This window comes from Astyanax mexicanus, chromosome 15 (genome assembly GCF_023375975.1).
Source record: "Astyanax mexicanus isolate ESR-SI-001 chromosome 15, AstMex3_surface, whole genome shotgun sequence".
NCBI lineage: Eukaryota > Metazoa > Chordata > Actinopteri > Characiformes > Acestrorhamphidae > Astyanax > Astyanax mexicanus.
Genome location: NC_064422.1, coordinates 1,551,158 through 1,571,769, shown reverse-complemented (window position 1 = coordinate 1,571,769; position 20,612 = coordinate 1,551,158). Strand labels below are relative to the sequence as shown.

Sequence of the window (20,612 nt, the reverse complement as noted above, 5' to 3'; positions counted from 1 at the left end):
TAAATCCAGCTGACTGGACATGATTTGGAAAGGCACACACCTGTCTATATAAGGTCCCACAGTTGACTGCATGCAGGGTTCGTACGGGTCCTGGAAAACCTGGAAAGTCATGGAAAATGAACATGCTAAAATCCAGTACTGAATAGTCCTTGAAAAATAACAAAATGTATAAAAGTACTTAAAAGTCATGGAAAATAGAGTAATGAGCTCCTTTCGCCTTTTAAACTAATAATATAAAACAAATGTTGATAGTAACATCATATATTAGATGACCAATTGCGGCCCGTATTTCAAATGAACGTGCACAGTTTTGGGCGTGGTATTAGGAATGTGTGTCACGTTGTTAGCTGGTTAGCCTGGACAGTCTTTTAGCTAGTAGCGTTCACTAAACATTTTTCGCGGTCGAGCTTCGTTGCGCGCCTTGTAAGAATGCCTGGAAAGTGTTCGTTTAATCAGCGATGGCTGGAAAATGACTACAAGGACTGGCTTCAGCCAGACAGCACTAATAAACACATGGCGGCATGTCAGTACTGCATTAAGAAGTTTGACATTGGAAATATGGGTCGGCATTGAAAAGTCATATGAAAGGAAGCAAACACTGTGAACTGAAAAAAAGCGTAGAAGCCAGCGCTTCTGTTAAGAGCTTTTTTGTGCCGAAAAATGCAGCGGCGAGCTCCAGGCCCAGAGAATTTACCACCACTGTGGCCGGCGAGAGCTCCAGTTCGGACAGGGAGACTGCTCGGGCTCCAACACTGTCCTCTTTTGTGACGAAAAATGATTGCCTGAAATCCAAAATAATGTGGGCTTTAAATGTGATGGACAAACATTATTCATATAGGTCATGCGAGGATGTGGGCAAACCTTTCCAGGAAATGTTTCCTGATAGCGAGATAGCCAAGTCATTCACATGTGGAGAGCGCAAATGTGCTTATTTAACATGTTATGGACTAGCGCCATATTTTCAGACCATGCTTGTTCAACAAGTGTCGAAATCCAGCGAGTATGTGCTCCTTTATGATGAAAGCTTAAACTGCAAGTCACAGGACAAGCAGATGGATGTTCATGTAAGACTGTGAGAGCTGATCGAGTCGTAACAAGGTATTTTAGCTCACGGTTTATGGGGCATGCGGACTCCCACACAATGCTTCAGCATTTTAACCAGTGTGTTGAGAAACTGAACCTGCGTCATCTGTGGCAAGTGTCAATGGATGGCCCGAACATAACTGGAAATGTATAGATTCATTGCAAGCCCAGTTGAAAACAAACTGTGCACAACAGTTTGTTGCTCATCTGCTGCTGGTAATTTAAAGTCACTGGTGTCTTACAGTTTACATAAATTTTCAGGATATTCAGTACTGGAATACTTTTGTTTTTGGTGCTTGATAAGTCATGGAAAGTCCTTGAATTTAAAGGTATTAAAAGTGTATGAACCCTGTGCATGTCAGAGCGCAAACACCAAGCATGAAGTCAAAGGAATTGTCTGTAGACCACCGAGACAAAATTGTCTCGAGGCACAAATCTGGGGAAGGATACAGAAAAAATTCTGATGCTTTAAAGGTTCTAATGAGCAGAGTGGCCTCCATCATTCATAAACTGAAGAAGTTTGGAACCACCAGGACTCTTCCTAGAGCTCGCCGGCCATCTAAATTAAGCGATCGGGGGAGAAGGGCCTCGGTCAAGGACGTGACCAAGAACCCGATGTGAGAGATCCAGCGTTCCTCCATGGAGAGAGGAGAACCTTGCACAAGGACAACCATCTCTGCAGCAATCCACCAATCAGGCCTGTATGGCAGAGTGGCCAGGCCAAAGCCACTCCTTAGTAAAAGGCACAAGGCAGCCCATCTGGAATTTACCAAAAGGCACCTGAAGGACTCTCAGACCATGAGAAACAAAATTCTCTGGTCTGATGAGACCAAGTTTGATCTCTTTGGTGTGAACGCCAGGCGTCATGTTTGGAGGAAACCAGGCACTGCTCATCACGAGGCCAATACCATCCCTACAGTCAAGCATGGTGGAGGCAGCATCATGCTATGGGGATGTTTTTCAGCAGCAGGAACTGGCAGACTAGTCAGGATAGAGGGAAAGATGAATGCAGCTGTACAGAGACATCCTGGATGAAGTTTACTGAATGTATAATGCTCCTATATCACAGTAAAATACCTACTTAAACTTTAGTAATACTTTTATCTTTTTATTGAAGAATTGTCCAATTGGAATTCCAGAATTTGTCAGTTGGTATTTAAAGAGTTAGAGTGGGTTTGGTGTGAAATTAATTATAGAGAAATTTACCAAATATAACTTTTATATAGTATTGGTTATAGTAACAAGGGGTCATTGTGTCACACACAGCCATGTAATGCTGAGAAAGGTTAAATACTTGCAACACTGTTACATAAAACTATTTTTCATAACATGAGCAGATTAAAAAAATTATATTCAGTGCTGACAATGACCCACCACCCAAATAGTGTTGGGGATGTTGTGTGAAACATGAATAAAAACAGAAAATGATGATTTGCAAATCCTTTTCAATCTATATTTGATTGAATATACTACAGAGACAAAATATTTACAGTTCAAACTGATAAACTTTGTTGTATTTTGCAAATATTCAATCATTTAGAATTTGATGCTGCAAAGAATGTTCCAAAGAAGTTGGGACACGGTCGAGTTTACCACTGTGTTACATCACCTTTCCTTTTAACAACACTCCATAAGCGTTTAGGAACTGAGGACACTAATAGATGAAGGTTCCACTTTGTAGGTGGAATTCTTTTCCATTCTTGCTTGATGTACAACTTCAGTTGCACAACAATCCAGGGTCTCCGTTGTCATAATGTGCCACAGATTTTTATAATGCCATTTGGTCCTGGACTGCAGGCAGGCCAGTCTAGTACTTACACTCTTTTACTACGAAGCAAAGTTGCTGTAGAATGTGCAGAATGTGTTCGGCATTGTCTTGCTGCAATAAGCTGGACGTCCCTCAAAAAGATTTTGCTTGGATGGTTTGTATCTTTCAGCATTAATGGTGCTTCACAGATGTGCACGTTACCCAGGCCATGGGCACCATCACACCCTCGTACCATCAGAAATTAGCCTTTCAATTAACCTGGTCTCCTGTTCCAAACAAGTGTCTTTTGAGTATTCAACTTTAGCATGTTTTTGTTGCCCCTGTGCCAACTGGAATATGCTGCAGCATCAAATTTAAAATGAGTGAATATTACCAAAAACCAATAAAGTTTATCCGTTTGAACTTTAAATATTGTCTTTGTAGTGTTTTCAATGTAAAACAGGTTAAAAAAAAGATTTAAAAATCATCATATTCTTTTTTTTTTATTATTCATGTCCACACTTCATTAAAATTGGGGTTGTTACCTCTCCAACCCAGAGCAATCCATTTCCCAGATACTTTCACTGTTTGAGAAATTCTGTACATATTCTGGGTATAAAATTAACTGGGCTAAATCACAGTTGATGCCTCTGAACACAGACTTCCACCACCTCTCCTTTCTGGCGGGCCTCCTATGCAAATGAAACAGCTGGGATTCAAATATTTAGATCATACCTGTCAAGTCTCCCGTTTTGGCCGGGAAACTGCCGTATTTTACTCCTCTTTCCCGCCGTCCTCCCGTAATAGTATTTTCCCGTAAATTTCCCGTATTGTATATATAAAAAAAAAACTTTATTATTGAGGCGACAGGGCACTGGTCACTGTGTCTCTTAACCAATGGTAGTGCCGGTTCAAGGAGAAAGTCCCTCCTTTCAGGTGAAACAGCCAATCAGGTTCCTGGTTTTGCGGAGCGCAATGTAGGAAAGCCCCGCCCCCCTCGCTGTGAGAGCTAGTCGGATTTCATTTTCAAACTGTGTTTATTAATTTAGGATTGCAGGCCTACTGTAAGCTATAATGAACGAAACTGTATTTATTTTATTAGTTCGGTGCTAGTTTTAGAGTATTGTGGTGGAAGTTATTATTTAGAAGGGGCAGAAGAGATGGTTGATCTGGAGAGAGAGAAAATGTGAAGAGGGCTGAAATTAACTGAATTGATCAATAGAAAGAAGTATTAATTAAATTATTAATTGTTTAGGCCCCTTTGGACTAATATTTACTTATGCAATATATCTGGTCCATGTCCTTTTTGTAAAAGCTGATGATTTCATGTAAATGTCTAGAAAAGGGTTTTACTTAGGCTGTAGTATAAGAATTACATATATAGGAATGTCCACAATATTTCAGTGTCAACAAAGATAGACCTATCAGATTCTGATAATCTAATTGTAGTTTGTTAAAGGTTCCCAGGTGGTTATTTTAGATTTATTGTAAACCTGTCTTAAAATATAAGGGATTCTGTGGGCGACTCGAAGCAGGTGACGGAAAATTTCCCTTATTTTTAAGTCCAAAACTTGACAGGTATGATTTAGGTATACAAATATCCCCCAATGTTAATCATATGTGCTCTCTAAATAATCGATATCTGATGGGGAAAAGGAAAGGCAATCTGAAACGATGGAAAGGATTACACTGCTCTCTTCATGGTAGAATTTCTGTGGTCAAAATAATATCCTTCCTCGAGTCTCATTTTTGTTTTTTATGATCCATTTTCCTCCCCCAGAAAGATTTTTTAAAGAGCTAGACAAAGAGTGTAGATCTTTCATCTGGAATAACAGAAAACGTCGAGTAAATCGTATAATTTGTTTTTTTAGCTATCCTTACTGAGATAATGGGCACTTTAACTTCACCTAATGAGCTAGATTAAATATTTCAACTTGAGAAGATATATTTGATAAAAAGGGTCTTAAACACTTTAATGATATTAAAACTTCTTATTCTATTCCAGGTTCTTCCTATTTTTTATATCTCAGACTCCGGGCAGCCTTACGGGCATATGGGGTCCCCTGGAATGCTCCTTTAGCAACACATCCTTTACTGGAATATTTTAAATGTATCTGTATCTCTCGTGGTGTAGTTTCTAATCTTTACGGCAAACCTACGTCTAATATTTTACAAACACTTGGCATAGTAATCGTTTAGCACAGTGACCTGTCTGCTAAAGATATGGATCTGGACTGGGATCTAATTTGGGATAACATATTCTTTTCTTTAAAAAAAAAATTGCCCACCAATTGATTATAAATTTGTTACTGGTACATTCATGCATGTGTTCTGGCAGTATCCTCCAGTAAACACGTATGTTGTCTTCGCCGCTGGACCACATTCTTTTTTCACCAGCTCAATTTTTGCTCGGAGAGGATTCTGCTATTGATATGAATATCCGCGAGAAAAAAGTGCTAATGGATGCTAGTACAGCCGTCAAGAAAGCTATTTTAAAATCCAGAATTGAGCTGGGTGTGCTTTTAAAACCATTGTTTACACATTTTTTCCTGGATGTTCTTATCTGAGCGAATCACTGCTAGATTGCATCATGCAAAAGCAGCCAATGTTTGAAAAAATATATATATTAAAAAAAATAAAATTGGGGTTGTTTAAAAAAAAAAAGAAGAAGAAGAAAAAGGTAAAACCCACATGAATGTTAAGCATTATAAGTTTGCTTCTCCTCACAGATATCCTTCATAACAGCACCCTTATAAGTGAAGAATGCAAGTCTAAGGTAGGCAATTCATTATTACGATTATGATGTTAAAGGCCGGGTATAGTGGGTAACGGTGGATCAAGTGGTAACCCACATCATGTCTAACATCAAAGGTTCAGTAATATATGGTAATGTGTAAGAGGAAATAGATAACAGAGCATAGCTTAGAATATTGTTTAATATTCTGATATATATATATATCAACATATATAGATAACATTAGGTAACATATATATAACATTTGCAATGTAAATTTTATCAGGTATCGTGCAGCCCTAACTCTGACCCAGGTCCAGAAAAAAAGCCTAGTGTGAAGCCCCAAGTGTGAGAACCGGGCCTGTGTTACGATCTACTCAACTCTGAAAAGCATGCAGTCGTCTGTAACTGTGCCGGCCTTCATTCAGAGCGCTACTGACCCCCAATTTCAGTTGTGGGTTCTGATTGGAAAGTGATTGCATTTAATTTTGGCACAAATACTGCTCCCAGACAAAATGCAATCAATCTCTGTGCATTATGATTTGCTTTTGAACATTCGCAGCGCCACCCAGTGGAATACAGTGCAGTTGATTCAGCATTTGGTTTTGAAAATGGAAATTCTTGTATATTGTTTTTCAATAAAGAGATCAACTGCAGTGAAATGTGATATAATAGTGGTTTTGCATGTAATTTTGGCACGTATTCTGCATGTTGGTGTGGAAAAGCAATGCATCTTGTAAATTTACATCTTTTCACGGTAGTGTTTGCTTTCATTTTGGCAATCATTCCATAGCCCATTTCCCTGTTAAGAGCTTAAAATGATTACATTTTCACTGTTTATTAGTGTGTTTATCTCCTTCATTCAGATGTCAGAATTGTTAAGCCATTATTACCCGATTGAGATTGATGACACCCGGTCTGTCGAGGAGAAGACACCTTTAATGGTAGAATGGTAGGTGATGATGGTCATGAAACTTCATTTTAACCTTTGATTATATTTTCTTTTTAACAAATGAAATTAAGTGCATTTAATCACAAATAAGGTGTTTTTAAGGTGAATTGAGTTAATAATTTATAGAAAAGGACTGAATGCTGCTCTTACCACTGGTAGTAAACTTCTAACTAGGATGAACTGTTTTTTTGTATTTTTTCCCCATTAGGTGGACAAAGGCCCACAACCTGTTGGTTGAGCAGCAAATCGGGAAAGATCAGCTGGCCGAGGCCGTGAGGGAGTCTAATGCCATGCTCAGGTCAATACCCTTACAAAACAATTGTGTTCGTTCTTTGGAAAATTACCTACATTTTAAATTTCATTGTTCATTTTAAATTGCAAAAAATATACAAAAGTAAATGGAATGGTTGTGTTATCAATAGTGGAATTTAGACATCAGTGTTTATCCCCATTAACCTGTCTTAAAATAACTCTTTTTAAAGTGAAAAGAGTCTGTGATGAGTGTATAGAAATGTCCCACCACAACTGTAACTAACTTGGGGAATAAACAGACCATAATTATCGTACAACAATAGATAGGGAAGTTCGAGAATAAAAGGAAATAAGCACTCCAATTAAAAAATATATATATTTTGTCCATTTCATCAGTTAAAAAATGCATTTAGTTTCATGACCATCCTCAGATTACTGCATCATGAGCATTATTCCTTACATTACTCCTACAATAGTGCTGCAATAGTGTGTGTGTGTGTGTGTGTGTGTGTGTGTGTGTAGGGAAGGTTATCAGGGTTTCTTCGACTTGTTGAAGCATCACTCCATCCCTTTGCTCATCTTTTCGGCTGGGGTGGGAGATATCCTGGAAGAGGTGATCAGACACAACGGCGTGTTCCACCCTAATGTGCGAGTCTTTTCCAACTACATGGAGTACAATGAAAAGGTGAGTGTCTCAAATTTACTGTTCTTACTTATTTATAAACATAATTATGCTAATAATACAAATAAATAGCAAGAAAATTCCAGACAGCAGAGTTACAGATGCAGCAGAAGTTGACTTGAGGCTGTGACACATTGCTCCTACCTGTTTTTAGTGACAGTTTTAATTTGTCTGTGTTTGAGAATGAAACATGAGCATCCCTTCAGTATGATGCTGCCACCACCATGTTTCACAGTAGAGATGGTGTTTAACTGAAGTCGTGAGTAGAGTAAAACAATTTAACTGATTCTCTGAATAACAGTTTAACAGAGCTAAAAGAAGTATTGCTGCAAGGATTACAGCGTGTCCAAACTTTAGCTGAAGGGCTGTAAAGCTCAGTCTTTGAGGGTTTGCGTTTAGTGCTTGTGTTAAGAGAAAATAACCAAAGTGTTTGAACCTTCCAGGACCACTGAGAGCCATTGTGGCTTTAGTTCCGTGTTTCCTAACTCTGGCCCTGGAGACATACTGCCCTGCACATTTCCTGTTTTAAAATGTCGGTATTGACATACCAGAATGTTTTTAATGGCCAGGGAAGTACGATCAAATGTGCAGTATGTTTAAACTGTTAATACACCAACACTGTGCTGAACTTTCTTTCTCTGTCACTCAGCCCGAGTGATTAGTATCTACCAAAACTGCTCCCTTGCTTTAGTGCTGAAGTAGGATAAATGAAAAATGTAACAGTGAATATTCCTTTTCTCTTGTTTCAGGGTGTTTTATGTGCATTTAAAGAGCCCTTAATCCACACATTTAACAAAAAGGAGAGCGCCTTACTGAACCCAGACATGTTTGGCCAGCTTCAGGATCGGCCCAACATTCTGCTGCTGGGAGACTCTTTGGGAGACCTGACGATGGCTGACGGGATCCAGAATGCGCAAAATATTCTTCGCATAGGTTATCTCAATGATAAGGTAACAACACTGTCATAAAGCTGAAGTAAAGTAAAATCATTATTTATTATTGGTGTTTTGGTTACAATATGGACGGGTTAACCTAATTCTCCATTTAAACTCAGTATATTGTTTTCTTCTGTACGTTGTGTTTCTCATTTGTCCTGTAAATTCTGCCATTTAGTGATATTTTATCCCCAAACCTTGTTGACTGGTATTATATCTGTAAACAGTAAAAAAGTAAAAAAACCTGATGAACTGAGATGGTGATTTGAGGTGGTTTGGGATGAGCTGGAGCTTCACAGTAGTAACTAAAATGCATCCATATTCACCTGATCGTTTCTACCATCATCATATAGACTAAACCACTGAAACAGGGACCCAGTAGAAATCATAATGATCATATTTTTGATTAAAATTTTCCATTTATTGATCCAGGTGCACATGTTAAAAATGAAATAATTTCATATTAAACATTGTTAAATATTGTTATAGTTGTCATTTGTGCTAGCAGATCTAGCACACATAATAATAAGTCATTTTGATGTGTATTACCTTACTTACTAGTTCATCTTAATGTACTGTTACATTTTAAGCAGTGGCTTTTATTGCCAAGATTTTCTATTGACACATTCTTTCATACAGAGATAGCTTTAGTAATTATCTGGGTAATAAATCGTGTTAAACTGCACCTGAACAGCAGTTTAGCTAAAATATGAGGAGTGTATGTGATGGTCTGGTTTGAGATCGGATCATGTTTTTGCCAGTATGAAAAATGAGTGCTGGTGTAAAAAACACCCTTTGTTTAATTGGATTGTGTTTTGGGACTATTTCTGTCTAATTCTCTGCTACATTAGCCCCATCGCTATTGTAAAATCACTCATTCAGTAAATTTGAAACACAAACCCTCTTAGCTACTGAGTTACTTAACTAAGTGTAAGTGTAGTTTTTCACCAACTTTTCCTTTTAAAAAAAATGAATTGTTTTCTTTTTTGCTGTTTAAGGTTGAGGAAAGGAGGAGTGCGTATGTCGACTCGTATGACATTGTGCTGGAGAAAGATGAAACGCTGGAAGTTCCCAACGCCATCCTCAATTACATCACTGAGGGAAAATGAAGGTTCAACTGTTGGCCACACTGCCTGAGGAAGACCTGACCAATCAGTGGCTAGTATTACTCAGCTGCTGCCCCTAAGTTACATACTCAATCGTTTATAAGTAATAAGAACATTTAAATAATCCCCTCTGCCTCCCTCTTGTTCAGCTTTCCTCCTATTCTTTTGGTGAAAGATTTAAGCTTTCCTGGCACACAGTTAGCAGTCCATGGTGTACAAATACCTACTGTCTCGAAGAAGTGAAAAAAAAAGATGATTGTTTGTTTGTAGTGTTATTTTAATCTGCTACTGATTTTAATCTACGGTTAAATTGCTAACGTCTGTCTTTATGCACAAAGTTTTTATATATTCTATGTATAGACTATATTGCTAAAAGTATTCGCTTGTCCTCAGTCACATGCATATAAACACAGTGACAATCCATTCTAAATCCATAGGGGTTAATATGCTGTCGGCCCTTTGCAGCTTCTTTTGTCTGGCGATCTGTGTTTGGGGTTTACCAGAAGAACACTGGTTTCAGTGATTTGGTGCTTGAGTGAATACTTTTAGCTATATATGTATATATAGGGTGTTGTTGTTTTTTTTCGGAATTCCACTGATAATGTCCCTGTGTTTTCTGATTTTTTTATATTGATATCTTCACCTATACTGTGTTTGTAATGTGTTGTTTTACTTGGTGAGTAAAAGCAGAAATGTGATGCTTATAACGACAGCTAATAATCAGTGCAGCTACAGTTTAAAACCTCACCATGTCCTTTAATATTTAACAGACTTTACTTTTATTCTCCTCAAAAAAAAATCCTACCATGCTCCCGTGTCATCAGTGCAGAGCGGCATTTTACGGACCGAATAATACCTTTATACTTCATACTTTCCCAAAATGAAAATCTATTAATAAAAGTTGCTTTACTGATGACACTCAGCTCTATCTGTCATTCTCTGACTCTTTGATCTCTGCACAGATATCACAGTGCCTCTCAGATAACTGCAAAAAAACTCAATCTTTCTCATTATTTCAAGGCAATAAATCTTTAAAAGTCAAGTACTTTTGATTCTTGTGTACAGATTAAAGTAAAATAAAAGGTATTTTTGCTTGATTTATGTCTTCACTCATTTTGAGACTTTGTGATTGCTTATTTTAAGAAATATTACAAAAAATATGTGCTCAGAGTTTTTTGCGTACCGGTAATTTAAGCGTATATGACATTTTTTTTTCTAGTTTTTGCCAATGGAGTTACTGCAGTGTATATCCTCATAAATAAATCAATAAATAAATCCAACTCAACTTCACCATGAGCATCGAATCACTCTCACTCTCCCCGACAAAGGTTGCTAGGAATCTGGGTGTTACGTTTGATGACCTGCTCTCCTTCACACATCATGTTGCCTCATTTGCTTGTTCTTGCTGCTTTGCGTTACACAACATCAGACAAATACGACCATTTCTAACTCAACAGGCCACACAACTCTACATTCTCGTATAAGCTGTGGTGATCTCATGCCAAGACTACTGCAATGCAGTGCTAATGGCACTCCCTGTCTGTGTAGTAAAGCCACTAAAGATGATCCAGAACCCAGCAGCATGCCTGGTCTTCACCCAGACCAAACGGGCACATGTCACCCCATTACTCTTTGATCTCCACTGGCTACTGGTTGCTGCTCTTATTTAATACAAAGCTCTTATGATTGTCTACAAGGTGATAATGGAACAGGCTCACTCTTATGTGAACTTACTCCTAAAGGTCTATGGTTACCTCTAGATCTCCAGTAAAAGTCACCTAGCTTTACCAAACATTCAAACTAAGCAATCCAGACTGTTCTCATACTGAGTTCCCCAAAGGTGGAACAGACTTCCTACTACTACCAGATCAGGAGCGTCCCTCGCTACATTCAAGAAACTCAACAAAGAGCACTTAACATATGACACATAAATTCCATATTTGCGTGTTTTGTATGTGTTGTATTTGATCCATATACATCATTAGAATCGCCTAAATCTCATGATTAGGAACAGTAAACCTTTTTACTGTAGGATGTACAGTTCCTGAATTAGAGCCGAAAGAGTGCTTATACTTTTTTACCGCAGCTTTAAAAACAGGCTTTTTAACAGCTGTAACACAACTTCCCTTTAAGCTACCCGTATATAATTTATATGGACGGAAAGCTTAAAGTCTCATCTGATCAAATATGTGTCGTCGACTCTGTCAGCCAATCAGGTGGAGAGGTGAGGTGGATCCTTCTTACCGGACACACAATATCTCTTCTTTAGGAGTAGAATATACAAAAACACCTTCTTTACTGCAAAATAAGTTATGAAATAAGTAGTTTTTATTCTTATAAAGTTTCCAGTCCTTTGGAGAAAGAAAGTACCATTCAAGGTTTAAATCTCTAAAATATCTAACCAATGAAAGGGAGCAGTTTATACTTTTATATGGTAATTCTAAACACTTTAAAACAAAATATAGAGCTGCAAAACCACTTCATCCATATAAATATTTCATTTTATGGATCTGAAAATAAAAAAATAAAAATAAAAACATCTGAAAAGCGCCTAAAAAATGTCCTGTCATCTTTATCTGGTTTAAATTTGAATGAAACATGTTTAAGTAAAGGGTGTTCTGTTAACTTACCAACATATACTTGAACTTATATGCAATAAAAAGGCGAGATCTAGCTGCTGTTTTATTTATTCAAATTCCTCTATTTAAAAAGTGGGCCGGATTTGGGCATGAAACTTCCGGGCTAAAAAAGGGGTCCACTCCGGCCCTGCCCTTTGGCTTCCTAAACTGTTTTTGTTCATGTTACGTGCACGAGCACGTTGGGGTTTTTTGTGTATCGCTCTCTCTCTCTCTCAGGCCCGTAGCCAGGGGGGATCGAAGGGTTCGTTCGATCCACCCCCATCCCCCCCTCAGCCACCCCAACCCCCCTCCTGCCCCCAGAGTAGTGACGAGTAAGAAAAATTGTTAATGTTTCTCTTTACACATTTTGTTCAGACTGTTTTACACCAATCCAGTAGGTGGCGGCAATTCCCCCATTTCGGTTCTTAGCTTGTGGAAAGAATAAGAATCAGGGGAAAGTTACTTGAGAAAATGGGTAAAAAAGAAGACAAGGAGCGAAAACGGCGGTAACATTGTCCCAAAATATTGGTGACTTGTTCAAAAAAAGGCCCAAAATCGGTAAGTTGCTGAGTGCAGGGCTTCTATTTCTTTACAACTCCCCTGCATTAACAGTGCCGGGCTCGGCTAAGCCCAATAGTATAATTGTACATGTAACACCGGATTATTACTGTTATTATTGCGATAACTCTAAAGTCTGGATTTTAGTTGATTTTTAAGAAATGTAGGTTGAGTGACAATAACATTCAGTCACTCACTCTGCAATGCTGACGATCAAGCTAGGGTGTATTTTACTCTCAACATGCCTGTTGCTCCTAAAGCCATATATAAAATACAGTATAGAGGTGTAAAAAGGGGGTTAACCTCTTAACACGCCCTGGCCCGCCGGCGGGCCAGAAAAATATCATATTTAATATCTGGCTGTGTTTATGAATACTTATAGGTTCAATATAGACACCCAATATGCCATTTTAAAGCTTTTCAGTTATCTAGCCTATTTAGCCGTATCTCCTTTCAGAAAATAAACATTTAGGGCGAAATATGCCTAGTTATGAAATATTATTTTCATATTTGGGATTTTCGTACGTCCATATTTGATCGAATGCGGACATGTTATACACCATTCTAACCGTCTGCCTCTCCGGATTACGGAACTGTGTTTAGAGTTTAAATCTGCTTGTGTTTCGCTTTGTGTTTAACGTTAAGTTACCTCAGGACACTCGAGACACACACCCAACCCCCTCCAGCGCTTCCCCCACACTCTTACCTTCAAAACGCAATCCAGTCACCAGTAATTCTCACATATATCCAAACAGTGCTTTAAATAATTTGAGGCAGAAAAAAACAATATCAACTTTAACGCGTTATTAAAAGCGGATTATTGGTCGCTCCACGAATCCACGCATATCTAATGACCAGACGGTATGCCAGACGGTATGCAAATGAGCTCTCTCAGCCAATCAGGCGCCGAGTTCAGCGAGCTGAAGGGAGGGGGGGAGGCAACGAAGTCCCAGCACAGTTGTAGGAAGATTTGAATAAGACAGAACACTTCAATTTATATTATTATTAATTCATGTTTAAGTTTTAATGACAATACCGATAGTGAAGTAATTCTTATCTATTTATGTCAATAGTAGAGAGATAGACAATAAAGGACAGCAACATCAGAGACAAACAATGGAGGGCAGCAACAGAGACAATGGAACAAAGCAACAGACAACTGAGGTGAGCAACAGAGACAGACAATGAAGTCACATCACAGATGTAGGAAGTTTGAGTAACACTTACATTTATATCAAATTTATGTTAACAGTGGGGAGCAACAGATGAACAAATAAGGACAGCAACAACAGATTCACAACAAACTTATAATGAATAAAATATGTCTAAATTAAAAGGTTTGAAGTGTGCTCGTGTATTTAGGGGGCATTGGAGTAGAGAGCCAAATGAAGTCCACTTTTGGGGGAAAAAGATCCCCCCCATAACAATGCTGGCTACGGGCCTGTCTCTCTCTCTCTCTCTCTCTCTCTCTCTCTCTCTCTCTCTCTCCTGCTGTCACTCTGATTGTAGGCGGAGCTGTCACGTGCAGCAATCGTCTCGCCGTCCTATAGAGTTTTTCGGCAGGTGGATGCCTCAGCCAATCACGTGCGCGCTGGAACAAGATGGGGCGGGCTCTCCTCTTTAAGACGTCTCCTGGCTCCCTCATTTGCGGGCTAGTAGGCAGAGGGCGGAGCTTCTAAACATACTGGCGGACTGTGAGTTTGAGCGTTTGGTGTCTCGCGTTGTTTAATTGTTTTCTTCTGCCGTAGTATATTGGATGTATATGATGTGAGTGGTGCAACGCGGTCGCATGATGTATGCAAGAGATCGCTTGTTCCCTCCTTTCATCAGCTTTCTGCTTCTGCAGTAGGCTCTATCTCCGTCTTTGGTGGATAGATAGTTGGGCCCATTTACATTTATACACCACATAGGATCTTTTTTGTATATACAGGTCCTTCTAAAAAAATTAGCATATTGTGATAAAGTGCATTCTTTTCCATAATGAAATAATAAAAATTTAACTTTCATATATTTTAGATTGACTGCACACCAACTGAACAAATTCAGGTCTTTTATTGTTTTAATACTGATGATTTTGACATACAGCTCATGAAAACCCAAAATTCCTATCTCACAAAATTAGCATATCATTATAAGGTTCTCTAAATGAGCTATTAACCTAATCATCTGAATCAACAAATTAACTCTAAACACCTGCAAAAGATTCCTGAGGCTTTTAAAAACTTCCAGCCTGGTTCATTACTCAAAACCGCAATCATGGGTAAGACTGCCGACCTGACTGCTGTCCAGAAGGCCATCACTGACACCCTCAAGCAAGAGGGTAAGACACAGAAAGAGATTTCTGAACGAATAGTCTGTTCCCAGAGTGCTGTATCAAGGCACCTCAGTGGGAAGTCTGTGTGAAGGAAAAAGTGTGGCAGAAAACGCTGCAGAACGAGAAGAGGTGACCGGACCCTGAGGAAGATTGTGGAGAAGGGCCGATTCCAGACCTTGGGGGACCTGCAGAAGCAGTGGGCTGAGTCTGGAGTAGAAACATCCAGAGGCACCGTGCACAGGCGTGGGCAGGAAATGGACTACAGGCAGTGACGTGCAGACGCTATGGCCTAATGCTTGGGCAACTGTCCTTGGCTAATATTGCCCTTCCAAGGGAGGGGAAAAAATAATATAGGCAAATATGATTTCATATTTCAACTAGGGTTGTCATTTATGACCCAACATCGCAATGGATGGTAAAAACAAAAAAGTGGGCGTGGCATCGCAATGGTTACCATCCATCGCGATGCCATGCCCACTTTTTTGTTTTTCCAGAAACATGCACTGACCTTCTTTAGGTCTCCTTCACCTAAAACTTTAGCAGGGATTGTAGGAAAAAGATCAAATCAGGCATATGACTTGTAATGAATTAGAGTCAGGGATGAAAATTAAAATACCCTACTGCTACAAATATGCCTAATTGGCATATTATTATACTATTTATTATCATTCTATTATTATTAAGATATTATTATTTATATCTAGGTTACAGCTTGTCTTTGTTTTTCTGCATGTCTGTATTAATATTAAACATTTCATGTTATTCATGCAAACAGAATAAGCCTGCTCGATGTGTGTCGGGAAACTTACTCATTGTCAACCAGTGTTGGCCACCTTACTTTAAAAAAGTAATCAGTTATATTTACTAGTTACTTCTCCAAAAAAGTAACTGAGTTACTAACGGAGTTACCCCACTATAAAAGTAACTATTACCAGTAAAAGTAACTATTGACTTACTTTAAATTATGTCATTTCTATTATTATTAGAAAAATAACAAATGAAAATAAACCCAAAATGTTGACAAAAATATAATCTAACGAATTTCAAAACATAGAAACCAAAAACGTTAAAATGGTGTTAATATAACATAATATAATATAACAGCTGGATCAAAGAGTTTAGCGTCAGTCATACGCGCGCACGGCATTGCGATAAAAAAAAAAACATTTTAATAAATAGTGAAGTAAAATATATGGTATTAAAAGGTATTAAATTCACATATTTATTCATATTTAATCAAGAGAAATCAGGCAAAATGCGCTGCGCGTTCTCTCTCTCTCTCTTCCGCAGCACAGAGCTGAATTCAGCGCGAGGCTAGAAATAATTTGAAAACTCAGTTTAGTTAAATAAATGAAGATGAGTGAGGACCTGTAAAGTTAATCAAATATTGTCAAATATAAAGGATAGGTTGAGGTTTTGGGGAGCTGTTTCAGTTATTTGAAACTGAAACTAACTGAAAGTGATATTATTCTGCGCACTATTAGATAGCCTTTGATTGTGTTTTAAATGAGTTTTATTTTATATTAATTATTTTTTATTCATTTTAAATATTTTTAGTATTTTATTGATCAAACTGCCCTGAAGGTGAGCTTGAAATGTAGCCTTCACAGTATTACTAGACATGATCACAATCAACTTCTCTAAAATCCGATGTCGTCGAGTTTAGGACCTTTAGTGATCCTAAATAATCTGACAGCACCTACTGTGCCACGTTTAGGTAGCAAAAAAACCCCGACAGTCAACGTTTTACATGGCTCAGGTTGTTTTTTGGGAGGCTTAGCAAACTAAGTTACATGCAGCTGATAACATTTCATTTTATCTAGCAAGATGAATGACGGACATAAAGCACTATTCAAATTATTCACCTGCACGTTGTGTTAAAGCAGAAAATTTGAAATGCCCACGGAAAAGAGACGAAAATAAGGGAAAGAGAGAGATTTTTTTGTTTGTTGTTTTTTTTGTTTTTTGGGGGGGGGGTGCCCTTTCTTCAGGTTAGAGCAACTGCCCTTCAAGAATCCTGTGCACGTCCCTGGCTACAGGTGTCGCATTCCCCAGATCAAGCCCCAGAAACAGCGGCAGAAGCGCCTGACCTGGGCTATAGAAGTCAAAGTCAAAGTGGTTTTTATTGTCATTTCAGCTATATACAGAGTACACAGTGAAACGAAACAACGTTCCTCCAGGGACCATGGTGCACATAAACACAGTGTAGACAGAACAATAGTGCAACAGTACAAAAGTGCAGACAGACAATACAACACAATACAGACAAAGAATAATAAATAACAGTGTGCAAATTATGCAGTGTGCAAAAAAGACCAGTGAGGTAGTAATTACTCTATTACACAGTGTGCAATAGTGTCCAGTGAGGTAGTAGGGTTTTTAGTGCTTCCATTTTCTGGGGTAAGTGGGGTAAGAGTATTTGTGCATGTACAGAAAAACCATCAGTTCAGTCTCTGCAGTTGAGGAGTCTGATGGCTTGGGGGTAGAAGCTGTTGCAGAATCTGGTCGTGCTGGACCGGTACCTTCTTCCCGAAGGCAGGAGGGAGAACAGTTCGTGTGAGGGATGGGTGGGGTCATTCACAATGCTGGTTGCTTTGCAGATGCTGCGGGTGGTGTAAATGTCCGTGATGGAGGGGAGAGAGACGCCGATGATCCTCTCAGCTGTCCTCACAATACGCTGGAGGGTCTTGCGGTCAGAGACGGTGCAGGTCCCAAACCAGGCAGTGATGCAGCTGCTCAGGATGCTCTCAATGGTCCCTCTATAGAAGAGTGTGAGGATGGGTGGAGGGAGACGAGCCGTTCTCAGCTTCCGGAGGAAGTAGAGACGCTGCTGGGCTTTCTTGGCTGTAGAGCTGGTGTTCAGGGTCCAGGTGAGGTTATCTGCTAAGTGGACACCAAGGAACTTGGTGCTCTTAACAATCTCCACAGAGGACCCGTCGATGTTGAGTGGAGAGTGGGTGTGTTGTGCTCTCCTGAAGTCAACAACCATTTCCTCTGTCTTGTCCACATTCAGGTGAAGGTTGTTGACTGTACACCAGTCTGTCAGCCGCTGCACCTCCTCTCTGTATGCTGACTCGTCGCCTTTGGTGATGAGACCCAGCACGGTTGTATCATCGGCGAACTTGATAAAGCTGTTAGAACTGTGTTTTGCAGCACAGTCATGAGTCAGCAGGGTGAACAGCAGAGGACTCAGGACACTGCCCTGGGGGGCCCCCGTGTTCAGTGTGATGGTGCTGGAGGTGCTGCCCCCGAACCGGACTGACTGGGGTCTCCCCGTCAGAAAGTCCAGGATCCAGTTGCAGAGGGGGGTGTTGAGGCCGAGCGAGCTTAGCTTCCTGATGAGGTTCTGTGGGATGATGGTGTTGAATGCTGAACTGAAGTCTATAAACAGCATTCTGACGTAAGTGTCCTTCTTCTCCAGGTGGGTGAGGGAGAGATGAAGGGTGGTGGTGATGGCATCGTCCGTGGAGCGATTGGGACGATACGCAAACTGCAGGGGGTCCAGTGAAGAGGGCAGTTGTGTCTTGATGTTCCTCATGACTAGCCTCTCGAAGCACTTCATGATGATGGGTGTAAGTGCAACGGGACGGTAGTCATTGAGGCAGGACACTGTGGACTTCTTCGGCACGGGGACGATGGTGGTGGACTTGAGGCACGTTGGGACAGTGGCGCTGCACAGGGAGATGTTGAAGATGTCCGTGAGAACATCTGTCAGCTGGTCTGCGCACTCCCTGAGCACTCTGCCGGGGGTGTTGTCTGGTCCTGCAGCTTTTCGTGGGTTGACTCTGCGCAGAGTGTTCCTCACATCCACTGCAGTCAGGCACAACACCTGCTCGTCCGGCTTGGGCATGGTCTTTCTCACCATCGTGTTGTTTTGTGCCTCAAACCATGCATAAAAGTTGTTCAGGGCATCAGGGAGGGAGGCATCACGTTCACAGGACGGTGGCATTGTCCTGTAGTTGGTGATTGCCTGGATGCCCTGCCACATGCGCCGCGCGTCACCCGTGTCCTTGAAGTGGCTGTGGATTCTCTGGGCGTGTGCTCGCTTTGTCTCTCTGATGGCTCGTGACAGGTCGGCTCTCGCTTTCCTCAGGGCCACCTTGTCACCCACTCTGAAGGCAGAGTCGCGGGTCCTCAGCAGTGCACGTACCTCAGCAGTCATCCAAGGCTTCTGGTTTGGGCGTGTGGTGATGGTCTTGGAGACAGTGACATCATCAATACACTTGCTGATGTAGCCAGTGACTGATGCTGCATACTCCTCCAAATCAACAGAATCGCCTTCAGTAGCAGCCTCCCTAAACATGTCCCATGCAGTGCACTCAAAACAGTCCTGAAGGGCAGAGATGGAGCCTGCCGGCCAGGTTTTCACCTGCTTCTGAACTGGTCTGGAGCGTCTGATGAGTGGTGTGTGTTGGAGTCAGCCAAACACACATGTGGTCCGAGAAAGCGAGGTGGGGCGGGGCTCCGCCCGGTATGCGCTGGGGATGTTTGTGTAAACAAGACTCAGCGCGCTCGCTCCTCTCGTTGCAAAGTCCACATGTTGATGGAAGCAGCACTGGACTGTTGATCAGTTTCTGCATGTCATTCAGAAATCAAGGTGCCAGAGTCTGGAGGAAGACTCTTGATTTTGGAGCACTTCATGCTTCCATCTGCTGAAAAGCCTTATGGAGATTACGATTTCATTTTTCAGCAGGACCTGACACCTGTTCACAGTGCCAAAACCACTGGGGAATGGTTTACTGACCATGGTATTACTGTGCTCAATTGGTCTGCTAACTCTCCTGACCTGAACCCCATAGAGAATCTGTGGAATATTGTGAAGAGAAAGTTGAGACACGCAAGACCAACACTCTGGATGAGCTTAAGCTATCGAAGCATCCTGGCCTCCAGAACACCTCAGCAGTGCCACAGGCTGATTGTCTCCATGCCACGCCGCATTGAAGCAGTCATTTCTGCAAAAGGATTCCTGACCAAGTATTGAGTGCATAACTGAACATTTGAGAAGGACCTGTACACACTAGGTGAGGGGCGGGTGCCACTTTTGCATTTTTGTTTAGGTTAGTTTATGTTTATGTTTTGTTTAGGTTAGGTTGGTATGTTTTGTTCTTTTCTTTGGCACCGTTCGTAATCCACCAAAGGTCTGAGTAAGCAGAAGTTATTGTTTTTTTTTGTTGTGCACTGTATGGGTTTATGATCTTTGTAAACGTTGGCCATTGTCGTTCTCTAGAGCTAATTACATCATTTAAAATAAAAAGGGGAAACGTAACAGTTCACATTGGATAATAGTGTCTGCGAAATGCAATGTAATGAAAAAAGCTCAGTAAAGGTTGTGGTAACAGTTTATCATCATTTGAAATCCACTGCACTGTATAGTGTCAGAACCCCCTTGGGGATCATGACCCTAAGGTTAAAATCCATAGACTGTATATAGCTGGACAGAGCATCGTCTCTCAAAAGTGAAGCCACCACAGGTCGGGCGCCCCCTGCTGTTCGGCTGCAGAAAGCTGTGTAACCCCACCCATCCCCATAGGTTTCAATGGCAAAACAGAACAACTTTCAATCACGTTTTTTTCTAATATACTGTAATTCTACCTCCATTATTTAAATGCAACAGCTAGTGTAACCTCTGCT

General features: G+C 40.4%; 1 protein-coding gene across 2 annotated transcripts in view; it reads left to right on the top strand.

Moving 5' to 3' along the window:
- Positions 1–10,413, top strand: part of LOC103032727 (7-methylguanosine phosphate-specific 5'-nucleotidase) — a 31,060-nt gene extending 20,647 nt beyond the window's left edge. For both annotated transcript variants that reach the window (XM_049464721.1, XM_049464722.1), the window contains 6 exons: positions 5,560–5,606; positions 6,431–6,516; positions 6,725–6,814; positions 7,291–7,453; positions 8,200–8,400; positions 9,384–10,413. In XM_049464721.1, the coding sequence (XP_049320678.1) occupies positions 5,560–5,606; positions 6,431–6,516; positions 6,725–6,814; positions 7,291–7,453; positions 8,200–8,400; positions 9,384–9,494 (698 nt within the window). In that variant the 3' untranslated portion in view covers positions 9,495–10,413. The remainder of the gene's footprint in view (positions 1–5,559; positions 5,607–6,430; positions 6,517–6,724; positions 6,815–7,290; positions 7,454–8,199; positions 8,401–9,383) is intronic.
- Positions 10,414–20,612: the final 10,199 nt, after the last annotated feature.